Here is a 17963-nt window from a genome sequence, read left to right on the forward strand (position 1 = left end):
TGTGTGTGTGTGTGTGTAGGATTTGTGAACATGTTCTCAGGTATAAAAACACTGACTGAACGATGCGACACCGATTAATCGGGCTGAGTTTCTAATTCAGTGTGTTTGCAGTCACGTTCAGGACAAGTGTGTAGAGGTCCAGTTTATTCTTGTGTAAGTAAATACAATGTAGGTATATAAAGATATATACATCTAGAAGCAACAGTTAAACACCATGAAAAGCAGGATTCCATGGGTTTATGGCACAGTAATATAATCATTTATGACCTGGGTATCACTAAGCCATAATGAACAACACTTGAGTAACACAGTGGTATAAATGAGATGTGGCATTTCATACATAACAAAATGGTTCTAAAACACATCAAGAGAAAGGCACAATGTAGAGATGACTGAACAATGCACAGCATAGCAAACATGTTCTACAGTCAATAAACTGGTTCAACAATAAAATGACATTTATGTAGATTCACATCCATAAATCCGTGTTATCTGGTCTCTGAAACAGCTTAGGAGTCACTACAGACCACATACACAGGAGTCCACATATGGCCAAACCTGAAAAACACACTTTAACACTGGATATGTTTATGTGGGTTCACAACTGTGTGTCTCAAGCAGAATTCAGTGTATAGATTTCACAGAGTCTTCCAGTTCAAATTTCCAGGCAGTTTACAAAACAGAAAATCTTAAGCGTAGTAACGTGACCTGCTACAGCAGAGCAGACAGAGGAATGGCAAAGGGTTAAGAGGAACATTTTAATTAAGTCAAATAATAAATCTCCTTTTTAAGAAGTTAGTAGAAGTAACAAAAACACAGGACCGAACACGAATACAGAGCCGAGTAGGTCTGGATTACTTGCCAGGGATGAATATTTAAAGGAGAATTATTCTAAACCTGCGTCTTTAAGGCTGCACTTTAATCAAATATATATGGAGCGATCACGTACAAAATGAAGTGCAAAGAAGAATACTTCTATGTAAAGAATCCAGATACAATGTGCACACCAGGCATTTCACTATCTATTCCAGCTTTTTCTGTCTTTTTTATTCCAGTGAGGTTTCCATAGAAGCTGTTCTACAAGGCACTTTTTTGCATTATTCATTGCATCCTATCTATAATGTAAAGGTGCAGTTTGTAATGCTTAAAAGTATAAAGTCTAATACAAATTCGCAAGGCCATGCGATGCATCTGGCTACTCATTTCAGGTTACATTTTTTCTGACCCTGAAATTAGCCCCGACCCAGAGCGCTGCTCAGCACGGCTCCTTTTTCCTAAAAGGTAACCAATACGTTTTAACGCATGGGGGCGCGATCGGGGGAACAAAAAAGAGAACTGTGTGTCTTCTCACAAGCAACAGATGGCACATTTAATATCCAGGCATGTGGACTGCAGCCTCAGACAATTTATACATTATTTTTCTGCACTTCTATTTTAAAAATACATTTATAATTTACACTAAAATTTTAACATCTGAAAAATACTTAGCAGTCAGCACAATACACCTGCACTAGAGTATACCGTGGATGGATCGTCTCCAAACGGATTCTTTACAAAGGCTCATTCGTTTGTTGTGTACCAAAGTGCATACTTGTGATGGGGTGTGTGTGTGTGTGTGTAAATAGTGTAAATTGATGAGGCATGTCTCTCTCAGCACTCTGTCTCTTTACTCTCTATACGTGCTTGTCTCTGCAGTCGCTTGTTTTGACGGTTTAGTGGTGAATGTTCGGTGAGGTCCTCGAACGACTTGGCTGTCGCAGAGCTCGGGGGGAAGGCTGTCCCTGGTGGAGAGTCACCACTGGAGTCCTCCTCGATGGTGGCCATACGCGGAGGATCCGCTCTGGGCTCGGAAGAGGAGCTTGTAGGCGGAGAGGTGCTGCTGCCGCTGGGGTGTCCCTGTACGGGTCGCGCAGCTGAAACAGAAGGAGGAGGAGGAGGAGGTGGGGCTTTGATGATGCGCATGGGAGCCCCTTCCAGGCTGCTCAGTATCTCCATATTCTGAGAGAGGAAGAGAAGTCTCAGTGTCATTATAAACAAATACAGAACAAAACAATCAGTTATTTAAAAAGAGTTCTTATGGAGTCCCCCCCCAGTGACAGAGGTTAGTTTAATTGAAGCCATCAAACAAAACTAATTGTTCTTGTCGTTTTAGAAACAAAGGGTATAAATGTTGTAATCTAAAGCTCAAGAAATTCATTTGACTAGAACCGGAAATGTCGCAAACATGACGAACATGCCAGTTTCCTTTAGCTACACTGATGTAGCCTCTTACACACCCATGAGCTGCTCAGGCATCATCCACATCTCGGGTTCCAAGGGCACAGAGCGTTCTTGAGGGTTGTGCCATTTGTCTCAAAAAGCCATGCACTCATAACACTTCTACACTTTGGTAAACATTTACATCAACACCGACTGCACAACAATAAACACTTCAACCGTGCTCAGCATTCGACACACCTTAGAAAACAACTAGCTAACAGATGCACAACTCGACACACTACACTCTACACGGGCAAAGACCATGTGACACACTCACCTCAGGCTTTACCACACACTTCCACCATCATCTGCTGCAGTTCCATGAGGCTCAGAGCAAACAGTGGAGCCACAGGTCACATCTTCAGCCACACTCACTCATACGCTTATACAATGTGTTTAGCTCCTCTGAAAAGGCCATGCTAACTGCAGCTTACACACTTTCACACACAGTTATGCTGGTTTGTCTTTTTGACCTGCTTATTATAGACAGAACATTATATTCATCTCTGGACTAATGATGCATGGGTGAAGGATAGGCACTTACACTAGGATATATTAGAGACTTGGAGTTCTCCTCATACTGTCTGTCCAGCTTCTTGTCCTGCAAACAAGACAGATAGATAAAAGGTTTTAGACTGTTTAGACCAAACTTACCGTTCTTTCTGTGGCACTGTGAAATTCTCCAATCGGTTTTGTCAGAAGGGGTTGATTCATTTCCACAACAATGTGGCACTGAAAGTCTCAGGTTTAGACCAAAGCTCTTGTAATACATTATCATTACTATATTAACAGTTCATAAACAAGGTCTGTCTGGGTGCCAGGCTACTGCAAGTGATACGAGGAACATTAACTGGAAGTAAAAAGTATGATGTGACGTGTTGTGTGTGTTGACGTGTTAACATTAGGGTAGTAAATTTATAGACTTTATGGCCAAAAGTACATGCACACCTGAACATCACAACCATACCATTGTATAGAATGTCTTTGTATTGTGTAGCGTTACAATTTCCCTTCACTGGAATGAACTGGTTTAAACCTGTTCCAGCCTGATGATCTCCCTTTGCACAGACCAATCTCCATGAGTACACGGTGTGACCTCTGGTTGGAGTGGAACTTCTCTTTTGGAATGAACTGGAATGCAAACTGCTCGCTAGGTCACTAACTCACCTCACTATGGCTCTTATTGAGCAAAGCCCCACAGAAGACACACTAACATCTAGTGGAAAGCTTTCCCAGAAGAGTGGAGCTTTAAGGTTATGTAAGGCATATCAGGAGTAACTTATTTTATACAACTGAGCAATTGAGGGTTAAGGGCCTTACTCAGGGGCCCAGCGGTGCCAACTAGTTGGATCTGGGATTTGAACACACAACCTTCCGATTGGTTGTTCAACACTAAACACTAGGACTCCCACAGGACAACTAAATGCTCAATAAGCACATACGGGCATGACTGCTCAGGTGTCCATAAACATTTGGCCATATTGTATCACCTGATTATTTACAGCACAGTCTGCGGTCTTTTATTCCTTATTTATATATTTAAAAAAAACAAATAAAATACACTCACCACACAGTGCACCAGAATACTCAGAGGGATCCAGAAGAGGAGGGAAAAGACAACCACAGAGCCCACTATATTATCAGCCAGAAACTTCCCTGAAAAGAGGAGACATACATTTAGCTTCTGAAGTACCGACATCCTTAATGAAGGTGTGTAGTAAATATGTATTTGTAGTTAATTAGCTCAATCTGACACACAACTATTTCTGCATGTAGTACGTTGCGAATCGTTTTCTACAAAGCTTGATGCGATAAGAGAATAGTCACTCCTCAATACACAATTGCTCCACATCCTCCAGGGTCCTAGATCCTCTTTAGTGGACTCGCGGTTTTCCTTTTCAACTCACAGCTTGTCATAAGGGTCTAGGTGAAGACTCTGGGATGCAGCACTGAAAAACCTGATTCTATGATCATTTGAGGTGTGGATTTATATGTATATATGTTGAGTCATTGTCCTGCTGGAAGCTCCAACCAGAAGACGTTTGGAGTCTCAACACAAAACCATTTAAAAGCTTATATACTGCATGAGGAATCCTAGGGCCTTCACCCACGTCTCCATCACAGATCGCCCACCTTACAAGACTGTTTTCTCTGTAACTGTTCTTCCTTTTATGCCAAAAATCCCACCTTGACTGGACCCATTCCTCAAGGTTCCATCAGCAAACTGCTCATTTCTGTGCTCAGATCGTAGGCACGCCTACGGATTAGTTTGCTGGCACTTAGGCAGCAACTAATTGTAGACTGGCTTAGTTATCCCAAATACGTGTCTGAAAATCTCCAACTGTGATGCGTGGGGGAATTATTGCCTCTCACTTCCTCCTTACTGAGCATGCAGGGAAATATACGCTTTGCCAGGCAGGTTCATTACAGCTCTGGTTCTTAATTACTGCACTAACATTGAATAGGAGCCTTTTTAACTCGGTTCACTTTATTTCTTCTCCAATCTTTACCGCACTGACGGCTAAGGAAACATGGCTACTGCATTACCTCATATACTCGAATGAAACAGATGAGGGAGAAGAAAAAAAATATATATATTTAAAAAAAAAAAAAAAATTCTAATATATCAGGGTTTATCTTTCAAGACTTCCTAAACACTGTTGTAAAAAATCTTAGTAGAAATAATTAAAATATTATTCCTTACAATACTATAACCAAAGTAAAGTATTAGGCCTTGCAAAATATTACAATTGCTGTCATAAGACATATGTAGGCGATGTTGTAGGCCAAAGATGTTTATTGTAATCATAAACTTAGTAAAAGTAACCAGATTCGGGGCTGTCAGGCCTAGTCAGTCTGAGCACATTTGTAATAACAAATGCAAACTTGTTATGTAGACTGAAAAAGACATTGGTTCACAGACCTAGGCCCTGAGAACCAAGGGGAGGAAAATCCATAAATGGGCATATGGGGAAAAGGTAATGGGAAATAAGGGGAAATTAAGTCAGTGTGTTTAGAAAACATAGGAGGTGATGCCGATAAATAAGGTGATATGGCACCGTGGGACTCCAAGAAATACTGGGAACCAAAGAGGAGGCTAGGAGCATTAGGGTATATATTGCGAAGATCGGGGGTGAAGGGTGTGTGTCAAATTCTTCTGGCCAGATGAAGGAGGCAGCCCCGCACGCGCGTATGTGTGTGTCTGTGCGTGTGTGATGTGTGCGAGTGTGTGTGGTGTGTGTGCATGTTTTTTTTTTTTTTGCAAGAACGTCGCGAGAGTTCTTGTTTTTCTTGATTGATTTTTGCATGACATGCTCGTTTTTTTTTTCATTTGTTACATTTCATTTGTTACTTTAGATTTGGCAATTTCTCTTAAAAGATAAAGAAGTTTGCTCATTCTCATCCAGGTCTGAGGAGTTTTCTCAGTGTTGTTGAAGTAATTATAGAGTTATCAGTTAAGTCTAACTAAAACAGTCTTTAGTAACCAAAAAGTCTAAGTGTGGAGATCACCCTGCGATGTGTCGACATGGAGACCGGCTCTGAGTTACGACAACACTCTAGTGAATATATAAACCGAAACAAGCTACAGACGGCTCCTTTTAGTTATTTTCTGACTGTATGTGAAGTCAAACAAACAAAAGAGCATCTTGCCAACAAAGCAATTCATCAACTATCACCACTTACCAAAGGTGTTGATGTCCAGCTTGTCAATAAAGTCCCACAACCTCTCAACGACGTCTTGGACCTGCTTCATGCATTTACCCTATAAAGAGACAAAGACTTTGTTTAACATGGTGTGTCAATAATTAAACAGTATTGTGTTCTGTCTGAAATGCATCAGCACAAAAGTGAGGGAAAGAATAACAAAAGGTGCTCACATGGCCATCGCAGAATCCCACGGTGCAGGGCTTCCCCTTCCGCAGGTACAGATAATCTCCGTTTTCAAATTTAAAAGGAGTGCAGAGTCCATTTGGGTTCTTACAGCATACTTTACACGAGCTGTCTGTTTCTGTAAGAAAGCACATCTTAATAAACCGCGTGTGTGATATTCTAGTCAATTGTAGTTCCTCCAGCTACCACTGCTAGCTGATTCAAAACCTATGCTGAAACATTTACTGAATATAAATATGTATAACCCTGATGGCAAATCAGAGCAGAAAGACAAAATGTGGCACAGTTTATTAAAAAAAAAAAAAAAATTATATTTCTTAGTGCACACAGACAAAGATGGGCTCCTCAAGCGGCTTTCTTGATGTGCAGGCAGGTTTTGTTTATTATTCTAAATGCAGCTAATTGTTAGCACTTACGGTTTTGTTCATATTAATTTATATACGCCAGAATCCGTTCCGTGGATGATGTACTTTTTTTACACTGTAAAAAAGAATAGCTTGAATTTGGCCAAAATCTCATTCAGCAAGCTAGCTAACAGTTATTGAGTCAGAATAAAAAAGAAAGAAAAAAAATGGAAAAAGAAATATGGTGGCATGAACTTGGTCAATATTTCATGTTCTTTCCAACAACAAAACACATGAACCCAACACGCTCGTTATTACCGCTGCAGAAAACCGAAGTAGGATCGTTCTTATAGCACACGAAGGCAGCATGATCCCTTATATACTGTGGTTGTGTAAGAATGTATGCAATACAGTAGCAGCTGAGACACTCACCATTGCATGCACAAGATCGAAGATTCTGTGTTGCCTCACAAAAAGGAATACACTCGCCTCCACGGCATCGGCCTCTATCCACACACTCTGTAGAATCAGGCAGATTTCCAGGAGGTGGGCACTCACTGCTGTTGCCTAGAGAAGAAAAAAAAAAACACCTGAGAGTTAGCGGAATCTATCAAGATGAAACTATTCCAAGTGAACAAACAAGAGATTGAATTTTTAAAGCACCGTTTTGTAAAGTTATACATTATATGACAACGTGTACATCTTATCCCTCTGGATAATAAGGAGTTTGTGATCACCTGTGCACGATGAACTTGCTTTACAGGTAGCGTTGATGGACTCCTGACAGATCTTATTAGGTTCTTGGAACATGCAGTTGGAACAACACGGACTGTTCCTATCACTGAGGTACAGGCAAATCAAACAAAAAGTCATTATTCCAGACTTCCAGATTTGATAGCGTGTCATGAACTTATTCATCTGTTCCTTTCAGATGTTTGAGGTGAACCCACTTTGCCTCACAGCGTACCTGCACTGTAGGCCCTTTTTCAGCTTGCAGTTGGCTGTACAGCAGCGGTCATCTTTTAGATGGAGGAGCCCGGGGTCACATTCCTCTCCTTCTTCAACCCGAGAGTTGCCACACAAATTACTGGTGCGTACCTTGAAGCATTGTGGAGCCTTGACCCTCAAGGTCCTGCTCACGGAGGCTTTACTGCAGTTGGAGAACCGCTGAAATACATTGAAACAAAGCCGAACTTATGAACAAATAAACTGCAATAAACCTTTGGGAAAATTTATGTAATATAGCTACAGGCAGATGAAAGGATGTTGATTGTGTGGATATTATTATTCGTTTTGCTGTTTTGCGATAAGACGCTGAAGACTGTAGAATGTTACCTTGTTGTTAGGATGGTCTCCACTCACAGCGATGGGGTACATTACAAACTTGCCTCCTTGCTCGTCGCTTGGAGCACAGTAAGCGATGTTGTCTGGGTCGTGCTCTGCTCCGAAGTTGTGCCCAAGCTCGTGGGTGGTCACCAGGTCTGCTTCCTGTACAATGAGCGCATGTGTAAATGAACCAAAAGCCAAAAAAAACAAAAACAAAAAAAAAAAACACAGCTCCTAATAAACCTGCACAACGAGTGAAGATGTAATGAGTAGAATGTAATGACGTGATGCGTTTAAACAAAAACCTTGGTGAGAATGGTCTTGCCGTAGTTCTTAGTGCTGGTTAAGCCAGTGTTCAAGTAGCTGGCTTTTTTTACTGTTGTAGAGGGAAAGTATGCTGAAACAAGAAAGAAAGAAAAAGTTAACAGTTGCCTTCTTTTGATTAGGTGTATTCTAATCAGATCAAACACAGACATACGTTTTGAGCAGAGTCCTCCCAAAGCCTGGTCTCTGGAGGAGGCTACATATGCAAGTCCAAGAGTTCCTTCATCAAAGTCCTGGTAGGTAAAAAGGTGAGCCAGGCACACGGCTGAGGCGTTATCTGCTATGTCCTGACTGAATTGCTGGGAACAGAGTCAACAGTGACCACTTAGCGATGCTGGCAGCACAATTATTTTGTCTTGGTAAGGATCATGGTATCCAGAGGCCACAACACTGGTCACACAAAAACACACCCACGCCAGGCCATCACACCAGGCCAGCACCGCATGCGCACACACACACACACACACACACACGTGATTCACCTACTGAAAACATCTTAAATATCAGTATCATAATCAATATTTATGCCAAAGGCACACAAAACCTCTGGACATATTAGAGTCTCCTTCTAATGACAGGTGTGTGTGTGTGTGTGAGAGAGAGAGAGAGAGAGAAAATAAGAGTCAGAAATAATGTGACCAGGTCCAAATGCTTTGTACTTCGTTTACAACAACCTTGTTAACTCCATTTCTGTCAAACTGCTATTATTCTTTTGTCAAAGCGATCCAAGTAGATCACATTAGAACATGGGCATTCGAGAAATAGCCACCCCCCCTTCTTTTTAAATAACATTTTTTCTATTTAGTTACAAACCAGAAATGCTCATTAACTATTCACACTAATATTATAATAGTAAATGTACCTATTGTAAGTAAATTGGTTAAAGTTTAGAAATTTATGAGCACTTACTTCTAGAAGCTTCTTTACATCCCACACTTGGTTGTTTTTTGGTCGTGGACTGCCTTCCATATTATAGTGAAGCTGTCCTGGAGACACTTTGGTTGGATCCTTGTTTATGATGATCTGTTACATGGAACATGATGACAGCTTAACATACAGCATACGGCACGACATACACCAGCTGAACACGGTCACTATACACAGTGAAGAACCCAACCACATAATGTTTATGATCGCACCCTGATGAGGACATTGAGGACGTTGTGTAAAAGCCGTATGAGGACTGACTCGGTAACAGGTCGTGTGTGGTACTGACCTGATGAATCTGTACACCGTAGCCTTTAAACTCATCATCCCATGACGTGTTCCTGTAGATATCATCCACTCGGTCGATCAGCTCGATCTGGGGGGACACAAATTCAGTAATAAATATGCTTTCTGAATATTTTTTGGCAAGGCAGGATATTCCTATAGTACGTGTGTAACAGGCAGCACAAAACATTCTAAAGCTAGATCTAGCTTTATATCTACCTTTATCAGTTGCTTATCACAGTGTGTTAAGGACACTGTTAAACACGGCCCCTTTACTTAGCTAATGAGATTTTTTACAGATGGTAGACAAAAATTATTTATTTCCACTATTATACACAACACTTGTTTGGTTTCCCTGGATATTCATTCATTGAAATTCGAAAGGAAAGGTTCAACATCTTCAACCTTTAAGCATCTTTACTATTTATAGGCAAATCTGTGATATTGACCGTCGTCGCTGTTGTACAAAAGTTGCAGACAAAAAGTCAGACCATTTCCACTGAAGCCGGTGTTCAAACACCACCGATGGATTTCACCTAATATGGAGATTGGTCGGGTTTTACGCGAACCTGTGGACTTCGTGCCAGCTGGAGTGCACATTATCATTAATGCAAAAATAGAACAGACCAAATAATAGAAAAGCAAATATAAGTTGTATGTAATAAAGAATGAACAGGAAAGTTGACAGTCAGGATCTAAGTTTGAGCATATCTGATTTTACTGGCATGCATCCAAACTCCTACAGTTAATACTGTGCGTTTTACCTTTAAGCAGCATGACATTACGCAGGATAACCAGATGCTGCTTGGCTAAAATCTCTGTATCAAACCTGCCTGCTCATTTTCCATAAGCAGGAGTTTCTTTTTCTCACAGTTTTGCTCAGCGGATTTCGCCGTTAACGTTTACCAGGTAGTTGAGGGTGGTGCTCTCCTCTTCACGACCCATGTGCCTGTAGAAGCGGTAGTCAGCCACCAATAGCAGCGTGCAAGTGTTCTTCTTGGGGTTGTGTGTCTGTCTCCGCACTCTCTGTTTAGCTTCTGTACAGATTCATCAGAAATAATCAGTGATCTATTGCAGGTCAGAGGTAAGACCTCTATGAGCAAATTCTTCCAAATACCTTTAGGCAGGGTTAAATACTAATGGGTCACTGCACACGTGTATTGGGTTTTGTCTGCAACACTGCTTCCTGTTGCAACATTTCTTGCTTTAGAGATGACTTGGCAACCTTAGGTGGAATCGACTCGCACATCCTTCTATTATTTAACTACAGAAAGATTGCAAACAGAAATCGGATCGAATTTCCCAAACAACGACGAGTGTTTTTTATACAGCGTCTTTTATTATTCATATCTCCCACACTGCAATACTCAAAACTAACAGCAGGGACGAGCAAAAATGACAAATTTTTAGTCATTGAAGTCATTTCTAATTGTAAATGTAGGAAGAGAATATGCACACACGCACTCAAAAACTTTGACGTATTTATATATCAGACAAACAAATTGAAATGTTAAAAAAAAAAACGTTTTTGTTTAGCTCTACTGTAGTAAAGTTCATCTTAGACCTTTTGACATATTACCAATCGTAACATGTAACCCACACGTATGTTGATTTGAGGACATGGAGTGTGGCCGTGCACAAGCACATCGATTCAGAATGTGTGGGATTATCCAATGACCACCAATTTGTTTCTAGCTGTGCGCTCAGCTCATGCATGCAGATTTAAAACCTACGTACGCATTGAAAAATGAGACCTCAAATGAGACAGGCATGATTCAATAATTGATTGCAGCAGTTCTGTTTATCGGTCAAAACAGATAAGAGTGACGCTGTTAGTGAGGCTCATGACGCATTGAAAGGCATCTTATAGAAAGTAATAAATTCTTATAGAAAGGTTTAGAAGATTCAGATTCATTCCTTGTAAACTTTAATCTCTTAAGTTTTTTTCTTTACAGGGGCTCAACAGAAGCTGATGCTCACCTCTCTCCTTCTGTGCCTCTGCAGCTGTTCTGGCTTCTTCAGGAAGCAACCGTGGAGCCTCAGCGTTGACGTAGCCACATACTTTGGAGGAGGCGAGTCGACTAATGTTCTTGATGTCTTCAGAGCGGTAGACCAGCAGACGGCTGTCTGGAGCTTTTTCTGTGAACCTCCATAAAGGCTAATTGCGGTGTAGATGAGTGAGAGAAAGTAAGACAGAGAGAGATGCGCTCCTGAATTCTTATTTGGTCATCAATGCTTCACACACCACACACACCCCCCACACACACACACACTGAGGCACGTCTGAATATTTTACACTTATTACTTATGCTGCGGGGCAGAAAAGAACAAAGCTAAGTTGTGGCAAGATTCCTGTCGTGCTTAATAATTACCTCTACGTTGTACTCAGCTTCATCAGTGAGGATATGTGCTGAGAAGTCATCTCCATCCATGTGGGCCTGCACCCGGGAAAACTCCTCACCTGAGGATATGAGATTAAAGGTTCTCAAGTTATTCTCACATTATTCTTGTCTGCTTTGGTTTTGTTGTTTTAGATCAATTTTATGTTATAGACCTAGTTCTCCAACAATATAATGTATAATGATTATTAGGGCCCGAGCACCGAATGGTGCAAAGCCCTATTGTTTTCGCTCGGGTTTATTAGGACCCGAGCACCGATGGTGCGAAGCCCTATTGTTTTTGCTCGGGTTTATTAGGACCCGAGCACCGATGGTGCGAAGCCCTATTGTTTTTGCTCGGGTTTATTATTATTAATAAAAACATTTTTTTGCACACATTGGCCAATTGGGGTCCCTTAACCTGCTCGAAAACATCAGAGTCGGGCGACGCTAGGATTGGGCAAAGGCTGGAATACGGGCATGGCAAGGGAGCACTGTAGCGCCCCCTGTAATGCAAAAACAAACATTTGTGCACAGATCGGGCAATTATGTACGCACATGTACAAGAGTTGGTACGCATATAGATCTCATCGACCCGAACAACTTTCACGCTCTAAACTATGAGCTCCACCCAACAGGAAGTCAGCTATTTTGGATTGTTTTATAAGTGCATGCGGTGAACTTTTAAATACTCCTCCTAGGGAATTCATGTGATGGACACCAAAAGTGGTCATCATGATACTGAGACATTGCACTTGCTAAATTCCGAAGGGGTTATTGATATCTCGAATGGTGCTGCCATGGCGAGGCGACTAAGTTATGGCAATTTCAGAGAAACAGGTAGTGTCTAATATCTAAAGCAAAAAATGCCTTATTGGGATGACACGCGGTGTGTATGTTCGGCCAAGGATTCCGATCGCATCGATGTGCTTATTGTGAATCTCAGACATAGCGCCACCAACAGGCACCAGGAAGTGTGTCAGTCACAACAGTTGCATGTGGTGAACTTTTAAATAGTCCTCCTAGGACATTCATGAGATTGACACCAAAAGTGGTGAACAAGATGCCGAGACATTGCACTTGCTAAATTGCGAAGGGATTTTTGATATCTCGTACGGTGCTGCCATGGCGAGGCGACTAATTTATGGCGTATTCAGAGAAACAGGAAGTGTCTTCTATCTAAGCCAAAAAACATCTTATTGTGATGACACGCGGTCTGTATGTTCGGCCAAGGATTCCGATTGCATCGATGTGCTTATTGTGAGTCCCGGGTACAGCGCCACCAACAGGCACCAGGAAGTGTGTCAGTCACAAAGGTGGATTTTTTCAGGTGCATGCAATGAACTTTTAAATACTCCTCCTAGAGGATTCATGCGATTGAATCTAATGCGAAATTGCGAGCGGATTTTTGATCTCTCAAACACCGTTGCCATGGCATCGTGTCAAAGTTTACTTTTATTTCAGGCATATTTAAGGCTTTTGGCGTGCTTAGATTAACTTGAAATTTGACACATACATCACATTTGTCCGCTGTTAAGTGTGGACAAAAAGGTCAGACAAAGGTGTGTCTCAAGTGGCTCACTAGCGCCCCCGTTTGTCTAAAATGTGGGGTTTCATTTACCTACAGTCCCCAAATGGGTCAGTAACAACATAAATTAGTCAACTGACATATACCCACTTCATGCACTTGCCCACCGTGCATTGTTTTCTGGGAGGCACCGTATAGCGATAAAAGAACGTGTGAGGGCCCGCCATCGCTGCTTGCAGCTATATTTATTATAATTATTACTACTACTATGACTATTAAAACTATTAATCATTATTACTAACAATAATAATTACTATTGTTTTAACTCCTGAGACACACACAGATCAGTCATCATGTTTGTCTCTTTCTTTAATTTCTAACTGAAAACTCACCTACTACATGCCCTCTGAAGTAATTTTGCATTTCAATATCGTAATTCTCCTCCCTCCCTTCAGCATCAACAAACACTGCTTTAACATTGTCCGTGAAAAGCTCAGTGTTCGTGGTCAGGTACAACTCGAAATGCCTTCATATAGAGGGAGAGGGAGAAGAAGAGGGAGGAGGGAGGGAGGGAGAGAGAGAGAGAGAGAGAAAACTGTTATTGTCTCACATCTTTAGCTTTTTAGGATACATGTTGTCAGTGAGCTTGCAACATGGCAATACTCCGATACTCCTAGGTTATTTAGGAAGCGTGGTACATGTTAAATGTTCCTGTAAAATCATCCATGTTTAAGAGGCATTAACATTAAAAACCTTTTCCCCAACCAGCTCAGACACAACTCAGGGACCAAGAGTTTGAGCAAACAGTGTGATGCTACAGAAATCCTTGATGACAGATACATAGATAACAAGCCACATATTGTACTATATGCTGCCGGTATTCTGGGTTATGTGCAGCAGCTGACCAGACAATTCGATCAGACTACAGAAGACTGTGTTTGCCTGAGTCAAGTGAAGACTAATCACAATTTGGAGAAAGCTCCACACTCTGCTGACACAACAGACACTACTAATTAATAAGCTGGTCATAATTTTGCAAGATGTTAATCGCCTAGTTTGCCTTAGTATTCCAAATCGGTACTCAGGGACAGTATGTGTGTTCAATTACTGAACAGATAATTACTGACAAATGTAAATAAACAAAAAACGTTACCTCTTCAGTGCTGTGAATCTGACGAGACGTTCGACGTGTGACGGCGAGCTGACGTCTCTCTTCCTTAAAGAGTGCTGCTGCAAACTGGATGCAGGAAGCACCTCGAAGTCTTCCAGCATCGAGCTTAGGCTTTCTGTATCCGAGTAAAGCAGAGGGAGAAGCGCATTAAAAACCAAAGCAGAACCGCAAAGGATAAAAAGACATGCAACTTATTTTTTTATGTAGGGAAAACCTAGCCACCTAACACCATAGGGGCCAAGACCTCTTTTCTGAGTTAGCAGCATTTTATTTCAGTCTTGACAAACCTGGTTGAGCTAAATAAAGACTTCAATAGTGACTGAATAGTGGAGTAAGATTTGGTAATCTGGGGTAAGCCTACTATTAAAAAGTATTAGGGTTACAAACAAATTATTATTATTATTTTTTTTAAAGAATTCATTGATCCTAAATCGGCGAATCATCAAACCCCTGGATTCGATCATGAAATCTGAAAATGTAACTGACTACAGGAACTAATGTGTGTTGTGGATGTTCCACAAAATTACATTGAATTACAAACAGAATGAAAGCTGTAATAAATAAAACTTATTGACATTGAAAGATTATTGGACAGCATCACACTACCACATTGTTGATTTTAACAGCATGTCAGATTTAATTTCTTATCCTTAATAAATAAATTATAGGCCATGTGTTTTACTTCTTACACTGAACCATTGAATCAATAAACTGTTGTCAAACCGAATCCCTACATGTTCCCGTGACTCAGTAATTCGCTAACATTAATCAGTCCGATTAGAAAACAAACAAACAGAAAGTGTTTATCTTCTCTCACCTGCATGGGGTATGTTGTGTGTTGTACTGTCAAAGCTAACATAGTAGCACGCTACACAGTGTGCCAGAACAATCAGCCATTTATAACAGTTATTTATATGCGGTCGTATTAATACAGCAGTATGCAGATTTGGATGTCGCTAACTTTTTAGAAACAAAAAACAAGAAGGAAGTAACAAAACGATGTTTATCGGTCAGCAAAACGACACGAATTACACGGATCGAAAGAGCACCGCAATCCTAAACCATATTTCTGCAATTTCAATAAACAAACCTCAGTGCCTGGAGACAAAAGTTCAGTTAGAAGACTAGTAACATTTGTAAAAATGTGTTTGTGTCACTGCACAGAATCATGTATAATGTTGTGTAGTTTTTTCGCAACAAATTTCAGCTTTTTAAAGGCTTGTACATCAGTTTATTGTAACAAACAAACAAACAAACAAATAAATAAATAAGGCTTAGGGATAAATACATATACAGTACAGTGAGAGGGGGAATAAGTATTTGAACACAATTTGATATTATTATACTCCCACTGTTCAGATCCACTTCAGATTTACACAAATGATAACTAGATTTTCTTCTAACTATGAGCAATAAGTATGGATATATAAGGATAAATAATGATTAAAGGAAAAAACATTAATGAGAAAGAATGTCCCCGATAAAGGACCAACATTAGAAACATCAGCATTTGTCTGCTTCGAGTCATGAGAGAGAACGTTTTTTTTTTGCCTGCCTCGACACATTGTCTTAATTTCCCCAGATTTAAGGATATAATGGAGTCAAAATTTTTCAAAATACTCCATGAATTATTACTGTATATATCATTTAGTCTAAAACCACCCAAAATATCTTTCTCTGCCGAGTTCATAAACATTGAAGTCATTTATTGAGTTTAAGCGACTGCTTCTGAACAAAGAGGAAGACAAAAATCTTGTATATAAAACCCCCAACGCTTTCTAATAGTGTCAGCATTTCAATAATGTAGGCCTTGTTATTGAACTTGAACTTTCTTCACTATTATAAAGTAATATAATTTTGTTTTTAGACACTTCAATGCAAAATATTCAATTCAATTCAAATTTATTTGTATTATTAAACAACTGACGTCTCAAATCGGCTTTACAGGACATAAACGTAGAACTAAAAGGTTATTATAAAGGTTAATATAAGGATTAATATAATACAAAAATTCAAGATTAATATTAGAGATATTTAAACGTGTTTGTGTTTATCTAGAATGAGCAGGTCTGAGGTGACTCAGGTAACTGTGGGGAGGAAACGATAAGGGAAGGAACCTTTAGAGGAACCAGAGTCAAAGGGGAACCTCATCCTCATATGGTTGACACTGGAGGATGTGATTATAAATATACAGTCTGATAAATGTTGTATTGATGCAAAAGACCACATGGGGTTGTGTATAAAATATAAATATAATTAATAAGTAAAGATATTCCCTGACATCTTTTGAATGGTTTATACCCCAGACCAGTCCAACCAATACTGAGGTAGTTTACATTAAGGGGTAAAAAAACAAAACAAAAACAACAACCACGAAACAACCATTTTCTAAAACAGTGTCAAGACTGAAGTCAGCTTCCAGCTCAAACAGAAAGAAACTGAAACTCCATGAGCCTGTTGTTGTTTTTGCTTTGGGTTTCATGTTTGTGTGAGAAAATAAACCGGAGCTAAAATGTCTGTTAGCTAAAAAAGCTACTCACCAAACTCTTCCTGATCTTTCTGTGTTCTCAGCTCCGTCTCAGCAGATCTAGGATTCAGTCCACAATTCACCCAAAAAGGGGAAAACGTGAGGCTTAAAATGATTAGAAACTTCATCCTAATGGAATCGCATCGCACTATCATTAAACCAGATCCCAATTGATCCCAATAGATCCCACAGATCCTTCCCAGCTCGTGTTGTACTGGTTTGCTCTCCTCTCCTTTTTAAACCACACCCGTATTAACGCTTTTAACGGTTTTAAACGTCTTAGTTTCTTCTCGTCGTTCGAATTAAATAATCCACCGATTATAAATAACCAGAAACCGTATCGACTGGAGTTCTCAAAAGGTGTATTTCCAGATCAGAAATATTGGCCAGGATATTTCTTTTCATTCCACTTATTATTTTTTTCCTCCACCCGTATTTTAACTTCCTTTGCTATGACCAGTTAGTGAGTTGTCCTTTCCTGCAGGCATGTGATTGGACAAACCACAAACCACGAGCCAATCCTGATAGAGAAGGAGGGATCTCGCTGGAAAGCGTTCCCTATTAGACACGAAAACACTGCCCCTTGTGGTGGATTTCAAGTATTACAACCGATCGAGTGAAAGAATGGAGACAAATAAAAGGTTGAATGAGTGTCATTTTTCTAACATTTAGAAAGACAAATGCAAGAATTTAAACCCATACATGGAGGTTTAAATCACGTTTCTGTCCCCCAAGATGTTTGTGAATCCTCTTGAATACCACAATGCACAATATGTGAATACTTTAAACTTTATTTATTTACCAAATTGTGATAGATGGAAGACTTGGCCAGAACTTCAACACAGCAGGTCTTATGGGGTGTCCCTGGTGTGAAGTGGTTAGTATCTACCAAAAGTGGCACACACAAATACAACCAGTGAACATAAGACTCAACAAGCTCATTTAAGCGACTTAACTTGCATCCTAGCATTCACGTGAAAGTATCTTGACCCGTACCACCTAA

The 17963-nt window shown here is 40.2% G+C and overlaps 1 protein-coding gene across 2 annotated transcripts; it reads right to left on the minus strand.

The window, feature by feature from the left end:
- Window positions 1–131: 131 nt before the first annotated feature.
- On the minus strand, window positions 132–17382 carry adam17a (ADAM metallopeptidase domain 17a). 2 transcript variants are annotated; one of them, XM_027172633.2, is made up of 19 exons: window positions 16974–17382; window positions 14416–14548; window positions 13655–13788; window positions 11729–11817; window positions 11337–11514; window positions 10263–10393; window positions 9361–9447; window positions 9054–9167; window positions 8299–8443; window positions 8126–8217; window positions 7830–7982; window positions 7462–7661; window positions 7232–7335; window positions 6927–7061; window positions 6138–6268; window positions 5944–6022; window positions 3827–3915; window positions 2804–2860; window positions 132–1998 (listed from the first exon to the last, which is right to left on the minus strand). In XM_027172633.2, the coding sequence occupies exons 1-19, from the start codon at window positions 17113–17115 to the stop codon at window positions 1651–1653; spliced, it is 2541 nt and encodes an 846-aa protein (XP_027028434.2). In that variant the 5' UTR covers window positions 17116–17382; the 3' UTR covers window positions 132–1650. The 2 variants fall into 2 exon arrangements, 1 of the variants encoding a protein (XP_027028434.2); XR_007144455.1 differs by having other exon boundaries at window positions 1629–1998; window positions 2537–2860.
- Between the last annotated feature and the right edge of the window lie 581 nt (window positions 17383–17963).

Source organism: Tachysurus fulvidraco, chromosome 12 (genome assembly GCF_022655615.1).
Source record: "Tachysurus fulvidraco isolate hzauxx_2018 chromosome 12, HZAU_PFXX_2.0, whole genome shotgun sequence".
Classification (NCBI taxonomy): domain Eukaryota; kingdom Metazoa; phylum Chordata; class Actinopteri; order Siluriformes; family Bagridae; genus Tachysurus; species Tachysurus fulvidraco.